Raw genomic sequence first — 18,947 nt, forward strand, 5'->3', positions numbered from 1 at the left:
AAAAATGAAAGGGAGAGCCACGCCAATGGTGCCAGGTCTAACACGGGCCAAGACCCCCCCCCCATGCTCCCCCCTGCTGTAACCGGAATAAGCCGCATTGGAGGCAGGGCAGAGGGGATTCTGCTGCAACCTGTCTGCTTGCTCCCCCTCACCTTGCTGTCCGAATCATTAATGCCCACTCGCCCTGCTAATTACACGGTCCCATGGATAATAAAGAGGGACTGCTTTGCTGAAAACCCCTGGTATGAAAGGAGGTTGCTAACAAATGGTCATCTCCAGCGCTTGCCTCATTTTTTTACCACATTGAAGATCGCAGACACAGACGGCTGTTGTCTTTGGAGCTCACCTTGGAAGCTGCCTCTTAGCAGGTTCCTCATAGAAGGGACTGTTAGACGGCATATATGCAGCTAGACTATGGCTTAGAGTTGCTGTGGAGAGGCCGATCACTGGGTCCTCGGGCAGGAGATAATCTGTTGGATGCTATTCCTGTCTTGTTGCAAGCCACGCCCCTTATCTGTAGGCTTTACAACAGAGAAATAAAAATTCACACGTAAAACACCTAATCACTTTAATATATGCTTTTCATAATCAATGTGTTAGGTCTACTGCCTTTATCGTAATCTTTCATAATTAACAGATCAAACCTACAGCCTCTTAAACATGTTTTTCCTAGTGAACCAATCATGCCACTGGATATCATCATTGTTTTGTCACCATAACCAACTGATGCCTCCTGTGCTAAGCTTAAGCTTTCACACAGTGTAACCTTAGGCAGACAGTCATAAAGTTACATAGTATGCAAACTTATAGTTGGCAAAGCAAAATACTGTCTCTCCTACAAGGGCCAAATAAGAATGTTGAAAGTGCAAGTCAATCAATCAATTAATGAGTATTTATAAAATGTGGCTAATCACCCTATAGGCTTGCAGGTCTTGGAGGTTTATTCAAACAGTCAGGTCTTGAGGGCCATTCGGAATTCTGGAAGTGCGGTGATGGTCCAGAGGTGCGTGGGGAGGCTGTTCCAAGTCTTTGCTGCCTTGTGGGAGAAGTAGGGTCCTCCACTTCTGCTTCGTTAGATTGAGGGTGTAGGGGCAAGTGAAAGGGAGATGGAGTGTAGTCCTCTCGACGGTGGGTGGAAGTTCAGGCAGTGTTAATGTATGCAAGTTGTTGGTGTTGTAGAGCCTTGTGTGCGTGGGTCAGCAACTTAAACTGCCATCTCTTCTGTAAGGGAGCCAGTGGAGTTGCCTGGGCTGGGGTGTGATGGGGGTTTGTCGGAGAAGGCAAAGGATGAGTCTGGCTGCGGCGTTCTGTATGATCTGATGTCTCTGTTGGAGATGTGTGGCGATTCCTACGTAGAGGAAGTTGTCTTAGTCCACTCGGCTGGTGATGAGGGCCTGTGTCACGGCATGTCTTGTGAGTAGGCATAGCCACTTGAAGATCTTACGTATCATGCACAGAGTGTGGAAGCAGGTGGAGGAGACAGCCTTGATCTGTAATTTCATGGTGCAAATCTTCTACACCGACAGTTTGTCAGAAGGGTAATCAGCACCCAAACCCTTACCTACTAGGTTAATCCTACTACAAAGGTAATCTGTGAGATTCCACATAACAAAATACCTATCTGTAGGCTTTAATACAGAGTAGTAACAATCTACCGTTAAATGTCTATTAATTTTAACATATGCTTTTCACAATCAATATGTAAGGCCTACTGCCTTTATTTGAACTTCTTGTTATAAACAAACAGGCCTATAATCTTAATCATTGGCTTGCCACCATAACCAGCTCAGACCTACTATGTTGGTCAAAAGCCTTGCAACAAGGCAGCCATTAGGTAAAATGTAATAAACAGCAACAATATAAACTCCCCTCTAATGCAGTGCAAATTGTCTATCCCTGTGGTTTTTCCAGGTGGCTCCCAAGCACCAAGACCCTTGTCTACTACAGTAATCTTTGAGATTCCATGCAACAAAATACTTGCCTACAGACTTTAGTACAGTATACGAAGAATTTGTTCTTAAAATTCTATTGTCTTTAACACATTTTCCCAGAGCAAACCTTCTATAGCCACAATTTGTAGCACAAGGTAACCAACACCAAAATCATTGTCTAGCTTAATATTTGTTAGATTCAATGTAACAATTTACCTATCTGTAGGTTTTATTATAGAATAATAAGTGACTATTGACATTAACATATGATATTCGCAAAAAATATGTCAGGCCTACTGCCTTTAGCATAGCATTTTACAATAAACAGATCAGGCATGTAGCCATGATCAGTGGCTTGCACAGCCAACTCACTCTACTTATTTGAGTATGAGCCTTCCTACAAGCAAAAAGTGCAATGCAAGCAGTCTTTTAAGGAGAACCACACGAATTCGGCTAAATCAAATCTAATCTTGCACTCAAGAGAACCAACATTAAGGTGGACCCTAAGTCCCACTCGCAGTAGTACTCGGAAAACTCTTTTTGTTGATGACAAAACATTAGCGATGGCTGTATTGTTAAGCCAGGCCTAAGAATCCATATAGATTAATGTTGCCCTGGGTATCTCATACAGCTCTCAAACTCAAAACTATGCTTTGGAGTCTAAGGTTAATGATTGAAGGGAAGGGTGCTGGAACTGCAGCACATTCCTCAAGACTTCCTTTCTCCCATTTGTGCTTGTGTCAGAGAAAAGCAAACATTGTTAATTATCTTATTATCTACGACACTAACTGCATTATAATGCCATAAGTGTGCCCCTGAAACTTCAATCTTAGGCAGCTGCTGCTTCGGGTGCTGGATAAATAAACAAAATAATCACAGCTTTGCCAAGGTAAGCACATTTTTTGTGGAAGCACACAACTTCTGCCCAATAACATAATTTACTCCTGGTATCAACATGTGGGCAGAGCAGGACAGCCGGTGCAGGTAAGAGCAGTGGGGCAATGGGGTGGGGGGAGTCAACAAACAACGATTAGGGAAAATGAAATAAAACATTAAAAAAGAACACGTTGCGCTCGCCGCATCTCTGACTCTGGGATATAGCAAGCACAAAGGGAAGTGGTTTCCTTTTTTTTACATTTTATTTTCCCTTTCCCCCTGGCCTACCACTCCACTGCTCTTACCTGCACCAGCCGTCCCTGGGACAAAGACCAGATCTCCTGTTCTTTTCAAAAGAAACTCCCAAAACAGACTATGAGCCTGCTGAGGACAAAGAAACCGGACACCCGGAACCACCACTGCACCTGATGCCTACTGCCCGAATCTGGGTGTCTCAACAGTCCCTGCGAGGTTCCCCAGCGCTCCAGAGTCCGAGTCTACCATGGGTTGACCCCTCCAGGACTCCCCGACATGCCTACAGCCTCTGCACGGAGACCCCCCCAACCACCAGTGGCCCGGTGATGTGAAATCCTACCTCAAAAGACACCCCTGCATCCAGCTGCTCTGCACCCAGAGAAGATAACTCAAGGTGAGGCTACATGCTCGAGCTCTCCAGCTTACATGCCCAGTTGTTGGTTCCTCCCGAAAGTCTTCCTAAACCGAGCCTGCAGCCAAAATCTAAAACTAGCAACTCCCATTGAAAACAGGGCACCCAACACCAAAGCAGCACCCTGCAAGCGGCCGCCCCTGTGCCGCTGTGGGTGCACCTGGTGTGCTATCTCGGATCCGCCTTTGCCCTGAGCTTTGCTCCCTCAACCTTGTGACCTGCTTGTGAACAGCCACCAACCGGGGGCCCCATATCTGCCATTGGATAACATAGGGCCTCAGCACTATGCACTAAGTCACCCTAGAGCTGCTGAGGGTGTTCTGAGAGTGCATACTCGACCCTGGGGGAACCCTGGTTCTAACCCCATAATATCAACTCACACAAACAAGTGCTTACCTTCAAACTGATAACTTAATTTCCTCCAGAAGGATTGCATTGACTGCTTTTTTGGGGTTGTATTAAAACTTGAAAAACTGCAAACGTACCATAGTGAATTACTTACGTTTGTCTAGGAAATGTCTCAGAGTGATATCTAGGCATATCACACTGATTAGCAAAAGTAACTTAAAAGGTAATCTAAGAAGTAACGAGTATTGTAATCTACAAAGTAACTGAAAGTAATTCTGATTATTGACAAACCTGTAAATCAACCAACTGCATTTGAACCTGCATTCAACTGTAATTAATTGCATACATATGGCAAAGTATTATTTCACTTACCTGCACCAGGCCTGGCTTGGCTCACTAAATAAAATAACAAATAATATTTGTATACAAAAATTATGGTCTGAGTTCAGTCTTCAAGTGTGTGACATAATTTCTTGCCTGAGTTTGTACAATAAATGCTTAACACTACCCTTTGATAAAGCCTTACTGCTCGCCCACGTTACCACAAATAGAGAGTAAGGTGCTATCCACTTTTCCCCCTGCCTACCTATGAGGTTCTGCTGGACTCTGTGCACATGCTACCTCATTTTGGTATAATATATACACAGCCAGCTTCCGACAGTCATGTTCACTTCAGAAACCAGTATCTCTACCTTAGAAACGGGGCTTGCTATATTATGATGTGAAGATGCCTAGGTTCCTCCTAGGGACTCATTCATTTAGGGGTGGTTTGATGGTACAAATTGCTCGTTCATGAGGCTTGGGTGTACGTGGTTGTTGTGGGTTTAGAGCTAATTCCTTCATAACATTAGGAAATGCTTCAAAATGTTATTGTTTTAAAGAGCCTAGTTTGTCAGCGTGAAACTCTAGTTTTCTTGCAACAACTTTCCTACTGCTTGTTTTCATTTCTTCTTCTGAAGCACACCACGCTAAGGCACAGAGCATGTAATAAGTACATTTTCAAAATAATTCTAAAAATGTAGATTTGTGTTCAGAACTGCTTATTAAATGTTTTACTTTCTTCCTCACTTCAGCCCTGAAACAACCGTCAAGCTCGAGGGTGGGAGCTCAGGCCTACTCAAGTGTGGTAAAGGGACAACCTATGATGGTGGAATGAGAGAGCCGGCCATTGCCTACTGGCCAGGACACATAGCTCCAGGTACAGCATTATATGATACCATATATAGTATTCTGTTGCATGAGGGAAGCAACATCTGGATAATGAGAAGCCTGTTATTGGCTAGGACAGAAGCAGAACCTTCCAATAGGCAAGTTTTGTCCTCTCAGAGGTGAGTCAAATAAGCTCAATATCCATGTTAGCAAGTTACAGTACTGTGCAAATATATATATATATATATATTTGCTTTGAGCACAATTTTGGTGCATTCATGCAGCCAATTGAACTATTGTAATAGACCACAATATAAACAAGATCATTGTGTTCATATGTCGAAACATCAGGTTTTATGAATTGGAAAACCTAGATGATTTTAAAGCATTTATAAGTATTTATATTTATTTATATGCTATATTTGCACAGATTAGGTGGCGTTAATTGCACATATGCATTTGCACTTTTTCTACGCGCATTGCACTTTTCAGTGACATATGGACAGTGGTTACACTATATTGTCTTTTTGCAATCGTATATACAAGCGCATTTATGCGGGTATCATGCGCCACCCCAAATGGGCGTTATCAATATTTGTTTGATATTGAATTCTAAAAATAACGACAAATTTTACAATTTTATAAAAATGTTAATGTCAGTGTAAACTTTGGCAACAAAATGTAAATAATGCATCAATACCTCCTTTTATTCACCTGTATATATACATATATCAAATGATGGTTTGGAAAACAGACTAGCTATGTCTAATATATGTAGTATGTTCTCAGTTTTAATGCTTCTAATCACATGGTGTTGCAAAAAGAAAAAAATGGTAATTGTAATTTGTGCAATGGACCCTTTAAAAGGGATGTTCTTTTACTTGCCTGACGATCTGTGACCAAGGGCGGACGCCCGAAACGCGTCAGATTTGATGAACTTGCCTTTCCATTAAATATTGCCAAATGAAGATTGGGACTCGCGTGGTTTTTCTGCTCAGCTGCCTTGCCGGTGGTTTGTGATGAAAAATTGCTTTTGTTTTATATATATATATATATATATATATATATATATATATATATATATATATATATATATATATATATATATATATATATATATATATATATATATATATATATAAATATATATATATATATATATATTTGCGCGCTTGCCCACCACTTCATGTCCATTGAAATAAGGCAAGTGTAGACCAGTATTCGTCGATAGTGATTATTATTCAGCAATCACCATGTCGACATGACGCGTTTCGGCTGGTAGAGACGGCCTTGATCACATGTCAGCGCCTGGGCGGGTTTACCTCTATTTGAAGTGCAAGTATAGCAGCAATAGACATAGTAAAAATACCACACATTATAATTACATTGTTAAGCATCTTGCTAGAATCATGTACAACGTGTGTTTAAAATTACAACTTCAACCCGGATATCAAATCACTGTAAAATACATAGCTCAGTGACCTGCATGATTGAAAATAACAATGATACTGATAGTTGCGGGGTATGTTTAAGTCTTAATACATTTATATAAACCCCTCATTCATGCATGCTTTCCTATCCTAGTTAAAAGTAAATCTTGCTGCTGTATGTGATTAAAAGTGACTAAGCGCATAATTTGTAACCCCTATCATCCTGATGTGCGATTCCCTTATGAATACTAATATGGGCAAAAGTGCAAAAAATTAGTGCAAAATGATTCGATATATGCAAAGAATAGCTAGCATCCTAACTGGTACTGGCTAATGCCTGTTACCTAATGTCAAAACCATCAATTGATGGACGGAATGTTGCACAATGGCAAAACATTCAACCCCAGTCACAGATCTGGGTATAATCCAGCGTTATTTTGCTCACCAAACCACCCCAGTTCAGACATGGCCATATGCAAGTCAGTCTTGACCCTGTGCCTCATGGGAACAGTCCAGCCCGAACTGCCAAGCCATGTCTTCCCTGGACCGGTATCAGGCATCCTGGGACCGGTTTCTGGCTATCAGCTGTCATTAGCCAGGATAGCTTGATTCCAGGGGCATGGAGAGTACAGGACTCATGTCTGAGAATACCCGTCCCACTCGTGGTGACAAATGCAAAAACAACAATTCATGGACGGAATGTTGCAATGGCAAAACATTCACCCCCAGTCACAGATCTGGGTTTAATCCATCGTTATTTTGCTCACCAAACACCCAAGTTCAGACATGGCCATATGCAAATCAGTCTTGACTGTTGGACCTGGCCTAGTGGCGTGGTTCCTCCCCGATCCTCAGCACCCCATTAGCTCAGCCCCGCACCCAGAAATCCCTGATCGTCCCATCCATGTCCGCCCAAAACACCGACGACCAGCCCCGGCTTACCCCCGTACCCTTCCCCGGCCCTGCGCGCCAGACCCTGCATGGCCCCATAAGCCCACTGGCAGGCATTTTCCCTTCCCGAGATCCCTTCTCCCTGGGCCTAGCATGACCCCCACCCCCAGCGACACTCAGACTCCAGACACGCCAGCCCCGATGGGAGGGTGAGGGCTCCCCGAGTGAGATAAGACAAGGAGTTTCGATTACACCTCCGGCTTCCCCTGAGAGACTGGTTTCTGTCACACCTCTGGCCATCCCCTGGGAGCCGGTTTCAATCGCACCTCTGGCCTCCCCGAGTGCTGGCTCCAAACCCTGCTGAGCGTCTGGGAATTCCCGAACGCACCCTCAAAGAGATCAAAGGGCCAACCGCCGGACCGCACCAACGACCAGCCCCCAAGGCCTAAGACCTCCGCCTGCGAGGGTCCGGACATCAAAGAGCCACTGGGCTATATCATGGCTCGCCCAAGGACTAGCGGGCAGTTGTATCCTGGACAAGAAAGCACCGCTGATCTGATCGTGGCTGACCCTTGGGGAAAACTAAACTTTGGAACTCTTCGAGCCCTGCTGACGCTGTCGCGGCTCTTCATTGCATCTACGGAACCGGAACATCGAAGCCCTGCTGACCTCGTCGCGGCTCGATCTTGAACCTCAAAGATCTTCATCGAACTTCCCGAGCCCTGCTGACGTGGTCGCGGCTCCTCAAGAACTTTCTACGGAACCGAGCCCTGCTGACGTCGTCACGGCTCGAGGAGTACTCTGGTCTGGCTAGACCATCGACGCTATCAACACGAACTGAGTAACCCGAAGTGAATAGGACATCCAGTACGACCATCATCTCCCGTGTCCCCCCGGCTCGAGGATTGAGAGCTGTGCGCAGGGTATGCATCGTACTGGCCCAACAACTAAGACTGTCCCACTTCCCTGTTACCCGAATTTCTGAGACGTTACGATCCCTCGATTGCCTGTAAATAAGAGTGCTGATTCCTTTTTCCTGTTCATAAAGAACGTGTTACTGAAAACCCACAGGGTGGTGTCTGTTCATAAGTGTGGTGTGGTCTCAGTGTGTATGATTATTTACTCGAAGTCCTCCCAGGTGGGGACCTCTCGTCAAGGCTCGGCATTATTGGCAGGAGAGGTGGGTCACGGAGCAGTCGGGTAGACATAACCTGACCTCTGGGGCCGCCCCTTCTAACATGTGCCTCATAGGAAGAGTCCAGCCCAAATTGCCAAGCCATGTCTTCCCTGGACCGGAATCAAGCATCCTAGGACTGGTTTCTGGCTATCAGCCGTCATCAGCCAGGATAGCTTGATTCCAGTGGCATGGAGAGCACGTGACTCACGTCAGAGCATACCCGTCCCACTCGGGGTGACAAATGCAAAAACAACAATTGATGGACTGAATGTTGCACAATGGCAAAACATTCACCCCCAGTCACAGATCTTGGTTTAATCCATCGTTATTTTGCTCACCACGCCACCCCAGTTCAGACATGGCCATATGCAAATCAGTCTTGACCCTGTGCCTCATTCAAACAGTCCAGCCCGAACTGCCAAGCCATGTCTTCCCTGGACCGGAATCAAGCATCCTTGGACCGGTTTCTGGCTATCAGCCGTCATCAGCCAGAATAGCTTGACTCCAGTGGCGTAGTGAGCACGGTACCCACGTCTGGGCATACCCTTCCCACATAGGGCGAACAGCAAAACGCACAAGGTGATGGATGGAAAGTTGCACATTGGCAAAACATTCACCCCCAGTCACAGATCTGGGTTTAATCCATCGTTATTTTGCTCATCACGCCACCCCAGTTCAGACATGGCCATATGCAAATCAGTCTTGACCCTGTCCCTCATGGGAACAGTCCAGCCCGAACTGACAAGCCATGTCTTACTTGGACTGGAATCAAGCATCCTAGGACCGGTTTCTGGCTATGAGCCGTCATCAGCCAGGATAGCTTGACTCCAGTGGCGTAGTGACCACGGGAGCCACCTCCGGGCATACCCTTCCCACATCGGGCGAACAGCAAAACACACAAGGTGATGGACGGAATGTTGCACATTGGCAAAACATTCACCCCCAGTCACTGTTCTGGGTTTAATCCATCGTTGTTTAGCTCACCAAACCACCCCAGTTCAGACATGGCCATATGCAAATCAGTCTTGACCCTGTGCCTCATGGGAACAGTCCAGCCCGAACTGCCAAGCCATGTCTTCCCTGGACCGGAATCAAGCATCCTAGGACCGGTTTCTGGCTATCAGCAGTCATCAGCCAGGATATCTTGATTCCAGTGGCATGGAGAGCACGGGACTCACGTCTGAGCAAACCCGTCCCACTCGGGGTGACAAATGCAAAAACAACAGTTGATGGACAAAATGTTGCACAATGGCAAAACATTCACCCCCAGTAATAGATCTGGGTTTCATCCATCGTTCTTTAGACCAAACCACCCCAGTTCACACATGGCCATATGCAAATCAATCTTGACCCTGTACCTCATGGGAACAGTCCAGCCCGAACTGCCAAGCCATGTCTTCCCTGGACTGGAATCAAGCATCCTACGACCGGTTTCTGGCTATCAGCCGTCATCAGTCAGGATAGCTTGATTCCAGTGGCATGGAGAGCCCGGGACTCACGTCTGAGCATGCCTATCCCATTCGGGTGACAAATGCAAAAACAATTGATGGATGGAATGTTGCACAATGGCAAAACATTCACCCCCAGTCACAGATCTGGGTTTAATCCATCGTTATTTTGCTTACCAAACCACCCCAGTGCAGTCATGGCCATATGCAAATCAGTCTTGACCCTCTGCCTCATCGGAACAGTCCAGCCCAAACTGCCAAGCTAAGTCTTCCTTGGACCGGAATCAAGCATCCTAGGACCGGTTTCTGGCTATCAGCCGTCATCAGCCAGGATAGCTTGATTCCAGTGGCATGGAGAGCACGGGACTCACGTCTAAGCATACCCGTCCCACTCGGGGTGACAAATGCAAAAACAACAATTGATGGACTGAATGTTGCACAGTAAATAAATAAATAAATATGTTATAAATATTTAAATAAATATTCAGTGAAAAAATCTGTAACTTAATTTTATCAAAGGTAAGTATACATGTTATGTTATGTTAGTATGAATTTGTATTTAGACCCCTGGTTGCTTGGTATCCAGTTCTAAAATATATCTGGCCTCCAAGTGTCGCAGTCAGGCCTCCCTGTTACCACCTCTCTTATCGACGCGGCCACTGTGTCCAACACATAATGTTTAAATTGTTTAAGGCTACTTTGATGATGTTCCTTAAAGTGCCTTGCCACCGGGTAACTAGGGTCATTATTTAGAATGGCACGTGTATGTTGCAGAGTTCTTTTATGCACTGCAAGTTTAGTACTGCCTATATATAATACATTGCAGCTGCATACTAGTGAATACACGGCAAATTCAGTTCTACATGACAGATATTTTGTGATGGTTTGTATCATGGGGCTAAATGGCATTTGGTAAGTCTTGGTATTAATACCAAATTGTCATGCCTTGCAGTTGGCACATTTGTAAAAGCCTGTCCTAGGCGCAAGCCATATACTGGAATCCCCAGTTTCTGGGTTATTTTTCACTAAGGTATTAACCATAGTTGCAGTTCTTCTAAAGGTGATTGCTGTTTTTTTAGGTATTGCTCCACCTATGACTATGATGGTGGATATATATATTCTGTCCAAACATTGGCACATTTTAAAATCGGATCAGATCGTAGGGCCTGATATTCCTAACACTCCACTTATTACATTCAGAAAGGCCAGATCTCTTAGAGATCAAATAGTTCAGAGCTACCTACCATCCATGAAGAAACCATTAGGAACCTTGAAAGACACCAAAGGATTTTTCCCTTTGGGAAAATGTAAAGCCTGTGCTTCAAGTAAAAGGACATTAACATACCAAGTCCCGGGTAAAAAGGATGGGAGGAGAATAACAAAGTTTATGTCATGTCATTCTGACTTTGTTGTCTATTGCCTAATGTGTCCCTGTCTGTTACGGTATGTTGGGAGTACCATTAATCCTGTTAAGTTGAGAATATTAGAACACATGCGGGCCATTGTGAATAAGGACTTTACGTATCCCGTGGCCTGGCATTTCTCCTTAAAACATAACAGTGATAGGAACCTTCTCAGATATTTTTGTTTGGACCAAGTCGAAGAGAATCCTAGAGGGGGCAATAGATTGCTCACACTCAGGAGACTTGAGTCCCGGTTCATCATTGATCTGGAGACTAAAGCACCTGGAGGCTTAAATATGGGAGAAGAACTGGCCTCTCATTTGGGTTAGCTGTGTGTATTATTGTGCTATGAGTTCTGTTTAGTTGAATACTGAGTTTCCAACTTCGACTTTACAGTTTGATTATCGATGCAATACTTTCTGGAATTGTTCTGAGTGTTTTTGTTTTTTGTTTTCTGTTGTGTGATGGATGCTTTCATCACCACTGAGACTGAACTAGATGACTTGTTTTAGTTTTTGACCACATCGAATGTTTTGGCAGTCCACACTGGGGCTGCAATTGCCGATCCACGGCAAGATTATGTCCGACCTGATCACATTCTAGTTTTGTGTTTATGTCGTAGGTTGGGTAATTCCCAACAGCATTTTGCTGTCTTAGCCATGCAATGTATTATATTTATATAGTACTTGGTTTTACTTTTAAGACACCAAGGTAGCCGATACACAGCAGTATTTGGATGTGGTACACTTACTAGGAATCAAGTGTAATATATGTTAAATTTATACATTTCAAGATGGCGCCCCGTGCTGCAAACAAGAATCAGTCCTTTGTTTGTTTTTGTAATGTTTTGAAAACACTCATAATGGCGCTGCGCACGTCTTGTCAGATGAAATACATTGAGAAAGGGAGGGCTCTCCCGAAACGCGTCTGTCTTTAATAAACTGCCCTGTGAAACGAGCTGAGCCGTGCCTGTGAGTGCTTTTTCGTCCTGGAACCCGGCTGGGTATTCTTAGGATTTTCGGGAGCTTGGATATATATATATATATATATATATATATATATATATATATATATATATTCCAGCTCCGTTGCACCAAAAGCCGGGTCACTCGCAGACGGGTGCCTCTCGTGGTGGCGCCCCACGTCACAAATTGCAGCTCCGATTGTCTCTCATTCCTCAAGAAAGAAAATCCGGCACTCGCAGGGAAAGTGTTCAGGTTAGTTTTAATTTCAAACACTCAGCAGACAGTCTGCTGAGTGTTTGAAATTAAAACTAACCTGAACACTTTCCCTGCGAGTGCCGGATTTTCTTTCTTGAGGAATGAGAGACAATCGGAGCTGCTATATATATATATATATATATATATATATATATATATATATATATATATATATATATATATATAAATATCACAGCTCCAAACATCCACAGATTGGTAATCCAAAAGGAAAGCAGCACACGCAGGGGGTAGTTCCTCAAAAAGATTTATTGAAGGGAACTAAACAGCAACGACGCGTTTCGCCATAGGGCTTTGTCAAATTGTGCAAAGAGCAAAGACGCTCGTCTACTTAAAAAGACGTCCTTCAGCATGATCGAGAGCAGGGAAGGACTACAATACTATTGTCGTAAATGGCCGCCATCTTAAGACGGTATACATCACTATGCAAGTAGACGTACAAACATATGTAACTCAAGTTAAATAATCAAAATGTTACATAGCCCGACAGATAACATACATGCATGAATGCCACAATTATAATTCATAAACAAAACAGCCCATGATGGGCAATAGTAGTCCAACTCTGTTCCTCGTGTAGATACAGCCCGTGATGGGCATGACTAGACCAGGCATGTCATATCAGATTACGAGTGCACAAAAATAGTACTTGACACCGAAAAGATATAGTAGTAGTACCGTCATATAAAATAATGACGCACAGAGTACCATATCCAACCCATATTGATTGCACATGTGGTGCAGTTGCAGCATTTGAAGCGCTAATGCTATTGGTACTGTGTCAAAAACAGTCGCACTCGGTGTATATGAATGAAACTCGCCCTGGATGGGCATAAATAAAACACCTATGAAATCCTGTATATACATACAACCGAATGACATCAATTCATTTACAATTTTTTAGCCAAGTTGAATGTTCAAGTTAATTGATCATATAATTAATTACCAAAGTTAATCAAAGCAGGGAAAGGTACAGTTGAAATGATGCAGTGCAATAAAACAGAATATAAAATATACAGAATATACAGAATATATACAGAAAGACTGTCCAACTCTACTTAGCCCAAGTGTACTGATAGCTCTTCATGCATGTTAAGGCCATTAGGATTTTTGCTCTGTAAATTGATTATGTACCTGGATTCTAGCCGTCTAAGTTTCAAAAGACGATCTCCTCCCCTGATGTTTGCCGGAACACTATCGAGACAAATGTAAGATAACAGATCCCTGTTACTTTTATGCATCCTCTCAAAGTGCCTTGCTACAGGGTAGGTTTCATCTTTCTTGGCAATGGCACGCATATGCTCTAAAATGCTCAGTTTAACTGCATTAGTCGTGCTGCCAATGTAGTTCAAACCACAAGGGCAGGTGAGGCAGTAAATGGCATACGGCGTGGAACATGTCAAGAATTTCGTGATACGTTTAGGAATGGCCAGACCGGGTATCTTATAAGTGAGCGTCCGCTTACTATATTTACAAGCCTTGCACCGGCCACAAGGGTAAAAGCCACTGAGTACCGGTAGTTTGGAGATTCTTTCGGGAGCAGAGTAATGGCTAGAGACCAAATGATCCCTAAGAGATCTTGCCTTCCTAAAAGTGACTAACGAGTTAGTCGGCAAGTCCGCTTTAATGATGTTGTCAGACATTAAGATATTCCAGTTTTTCTTGAATATCTTCTTAATTTGCCCTGCATTTTGTGAGAAGGTGGTAATGAGGCGGAACGCCCCATTACTGGATTTTGCTGTCTTCTTGGGTTTCAACAATTCTTTTCTCCTCATCTTTTTAGCTCTCTCATAGGCACGAGCTAAAACACCATCACTATAGCCCCTTATCCTGAATCTTTGAAGGCTAGCATCCGCTGCCTTCTTAAAATCATCATTGTTTGAATTGTTCCGCCTTAACCTTAAAAGTTCTCCATAAGGGATACTCTCGATTAATTGGCGAGCATGACTACTCGTGGCAAAGAGTGTGGAGTTACCCGCCATCTCTTTTCTGAACAGTTTAGTCTGTATCATTCCATCATTATCAATGTACACAGTGAGATCCAGGTAGGTAACAGTTGTCCTGCTGATGTGACCAGAGAATTTAAGATTCAGATCATTGTTATTAAGTACGTCAACAAAGGCACTAGCAGTTTCTACAGGGCTTTCTAGAATAATGAAAAGATCGTCTATGTAACAATGCCACCCTATAATCCGGTTAACCCACTCCTGATTGGTGTTACTCCAGGCCGCCTGCTCCTCCCACCAACCTACAAAAAGGTTGGCAAAACTGGGAGCAGAGCAGGCTCCCATAGAAACTCCGGACATCTGCTTATACAGTTGTTTACTGAAAAGAAAAATGTTGTTATTCAGACTAAAATTCATGAATTCCATATATATATATATATATATATATATATATATGTGTGTGTGGGTGTGTGTGGGTGTGTGTATATATATATATATATATATACATATATATACATATATATATATATATATATATATATATATATATATATATATATATATATATATATATATATATATACACGCTCCACTGCACCTTGACCAGCGCACTCCTGGACGGGTGCTCAAAACGCTGAGGTGCGTCTGGAGTACCCTATAGTTTGGAATGGAACGACAGAGTCAGCAAGGGAATTCATCAACAACCTAAACAGCAATTTCAATCAATCTAGAGTTTAGTGGTGAGATCAATTCAGATACAGTAAACTTACTAGACCTCAAAGTGAACATTATTGAGAATAAGCCCATTGTATCGCATTGTATGGCTAACCAACGGGGAGCTTTTAAAATTAAAACGTAACAGCTCAAGAGAGAATGATTTTAATGTAGCAGCAGAGGCCAGTCTTAACAGATTTGCTATCAGAGGCTACAATGAGGGTTTCCTGGATGCCACCCTCAATAGAGTGAAAAATATTCCGAGACAAAAACCCTTAAAAGAGAAAAGGAAGGATGAAAAAAAAAAGGATGACAAATACTAAATTTAGGATGATAACAACTTTCTCGGATGATGCCAATGAATTAAGAAAAAGTACTAAGGAAATATTGGCACATCCTTAAGACTGATAATATTATTGGTTCAGATATTCCAGCCTCCCCACTCATAACCTTTAGAAAGGTAGATCTTTGAGGGATAGCCTAGTACAGAGTCATCTGGAAACAAAGTCGAACACAGGAGGGACCTTAAGGAAATGAAGAGGATTTTATCACTGCGGGAAGTGCAAGACTTGCACAGGAACACTCCTGTACAAAGTGCCAAGTCTTAAAAAGCAAAGGACCATAAATGTTTTACGTGTAACACTACGCATGTGGATTGCGATACGTTTCCAGTACTGTCCACCCCATAAAAACGAGTGTTAGAGCACATGAGGGCGATAGGCAAAAAGGATGCCACGTATCCGGTGGCAAGGCATTTTGCAGAGCATCATCACAGTGACAGGGAGCTGTTACGTTATTTTGGTCTAGGTCAGGTTCCAAACAATATACAGGGAAGAGACAGGATTATGAGGTTACGAAGATTAGAATCAAGATATATAATTGATTTAGAGACCAAGGCCCCGAAAGGAATTAATTTAGGGAGAGAACTAGCTATACATCTCGGTGATTAAGTAGTGATTCGTGAAATGTGGTCAAAATTAATTTATGAAACTGTTGAGGTAACTGAAAAGAAATGTAATGTCTGTGGACATTTCGGTTTATCGAATGTTTTCTTTAAAAAAAAAAAGGTTTTCCATCAATGTGTCCTTGATGAACTATGATATTCTTAGAGGGTTAGTATGTCAGCCGATACACAGTGATATAGCGAGTTATATAGCTGCCACTGGATGTAAAAGTATCATAAGAGATATATATACATGGCAAAATGATATAATTGTAATTGGGCAACTACCATGCCGATACACGGCTCGATTATAATGATAATTCACCTGCTTTAATAATTGCTGTGCAATGTTGCAGTTAATTTAACATTGGGTTGATATAATGCCAATGCGGATTTATAACAAGGCTGAAACAGCAATTACAGGTTAAGTAGTAAAGTATTGAGGCTTTCAGAAAGTATATGTACTAAGATGGCGCTCATGCTTGTACGGGATATGCTTGTCAGCTGTTGCTGGTTATGTCAGTAGATCATGAGAATTATTTATGGATGTTTAAAAAATGTCGTCTTTTGGCGTGAAATTGAAAAACATTAGACTAAGGAGCAAGCCGAAACGCGTCATGTTAACTGTACGAATCAAAGCTGTTTAACGACAAAGACCCCTGTGAGTGCCTTTTTCGATCCAGAGAGGGAAGAAAGGGAGTGTGAATATGAATATATATATATACATATAGGGTTTACCATTTGTTACCTGCACAAAACTGACATTTATTTTGGTCAACTGCATTGTCTTATTTTGCTCACTTATAATGAAGGTGAGGAGTACGGGGGTTGGAGTGTTATAGGGTGTTCTGTGATATTGGGACTATGGCACATCGAATAGAACATGAATATGGGTAAGGGCATTTTTAGAGCTTTAAGCTATATTTGACCCTGTAGCTGTCCACCTAAGTCCAGAGGGTTCTATTGTTGTGTGTCTGATGAAGGGATCTCAGTTTAGTAGGCATGAGCTCTGAGCAGTAGTGGAGATAGGTTCAGTCCTAATAGAAGACAATGAAATAAACATTCGATTGACAGCAGCCAGAGACTCTTTGGACTCCATGTGATATATTTTGAGAGTAATGGAGGGGGGCTGGGGCCTGGACGTAGTCTGGAGCAATTTGATTTCCTCATCAATAGTAGCGTCATCTGACTCTGAGCTCAGTGGGGAGATGTCCTGGGTCTAAACATGGAAAGTATCTCCAAGCCCCTGAACAAAAGGGTTTGTCTCTAACGGAGTGTTGTACTTCATCATCCCTAGGAGTGACCCATGAGCTGGCCAGTACTTTGGATCTCCTGCCGACCATTGTCACGCTGACTGGAGCATCTAAACCCAACGTCACCTTGGATGGATATGACATTACTAATGTGCTCTTGAAGGGTGGACATGTAAGTAATTCCATTAACCACAACTTCTTGCTCTTGTACATTGTCAGACCTGATGTGCTGGGCTCCGTTTTTAACATAATCCTTTAGTGTTCACCAATTCGCTCTCGGTTTCTACGTGTGTAATCTGGTCTGGGGAGTCTCAAGGTAATCTGAAGTTCCTGAACCCGAGCTGTAACTTTTTAACTCGAGTATCCTGGGGAACCTCAAACCCTCTTTAACACTTGACTCTTATGATAGAGAGGCTGAGCTGTCGAGGACGGACTCAGGAAGGTGCTGTGGGCTGTGAACTCAGAGCTCAGCAATGCACACCAGTAACATTCAAAAATTGATGCCCAGCCACTGCATTTACTATGCACAAAATTGCAAACATACACAAGATTTTAGAAAAGTTGATTAGAGAGGCTTAAAGAATAATCAGGGTCAAATCACCTACCCTACAATTGTACTACAGTGCACAAATAACCCTGTAAGTCTCATTATCAGTGAGGTACCATGCAACAGTTTACCTGCCTGTAGACCCTGAGCTAGAAAACAAGCTAGACCATCATTACGTTTCAAAGATATTTTCTTGGGCAAGGGCTTTTCCCAATCAACAAGTTAGGCTTTTTTTAGGTGTTCATGATATAAAGTAAAGTCTTTAACAATGGTTTTCAGAATTGATGAAACAAGGCTCCAGCAATATCATGCTATTACATATGAAAGAGACACTGGCTGCAGGCTTTAACAAGAGGTGTCAATTAACATTTACATGAGCATAAGATAGGTATATGGCAAAGCAAGCTAATGTACAGACTGGTCTAGCAAAATGTACCTTTGCATGAAGTCTACTCCAGAGACACAACCATTACATATGGTCAGATCTTAGAAAAATGAAAAATGTTAGCATGAAGTCACAGAGACCTCCTATATTTTTTTACCAGACTCAGTATTCAATCAATCAGTATATGTAGAGCACGGCTTATCACCCCTGAGGGCAACCAGGGGCTATGATTTAGCTGGTCTCAGTAGAAAAGCCAGGTATTGAGTCCCATTCTGAATTCCGCAAGCAAGGGCGAAGTTCGCAGGTGGAGGTGTAGGTCGTTACAGGACTTGGTGGCGAGGCAGGAAAAGGAATAAACTCCACTGTAGTTTTGACAAATGTAGGGCATGTTGGTTAGAGAGGCAGAGGGCAGGTGTCTGGTGGATTGGTGGAAGTTCAGGCAGTTATTGATGTATGCTGGTCCCTAGTCGTTGAAGGCTTTGTAGGCATGTGTCAGCATCTTCAACTGGCATCTTTTCTGTTTGGGGAGCCGTTGGAGGTTCCTGAGGTGGGGGTGATATGGGTCCGATCGGGTATGTTGAGAATGAGTCTGGCCACTGAG

General features: G+C 43.0%; 1 protein-coding gene across 1 annotated transcript in view; it reads left to right on the forward strand.

The window, feature by feature from the left end:
• The window catches only part of LOC147750913 (arylsulfatase A-like), a 495,797-nt gene that overhangs the window by 410,305 nt on the left and 66,545 nt on the right, over positions 1-18,947 (forward strand). Inside the window, exons 6-7 of the mRNA XM_086937290.1 lie at positions 4,896-5,020; positions 17,459-17,586. Coding sequence (XP_086793416.1) covers positions 4,896-5,020; positions 17,459-17,586 — 253 coding nt within the window. The remainder of the gene's footprint in view (positions 1-4,895; positions 5,021-17,458; positions 17,587-18,947) is intronic.

The sequence above is a fragment of the Lissotriton vulgaris genome, chromosome 1_1 (assembly GCF_964263255.1).
Source record: "Lissotriton vulgaris chromosome 1_1, aLisVul1.2, whole genome shotgun sequence".
Taxonomy (NCBI): Eukaryota; Metazoa; Chordata; class Amphibia; order Caudata; family Salamandridae; genus Lissotriton; species Lissotriton vulgaris.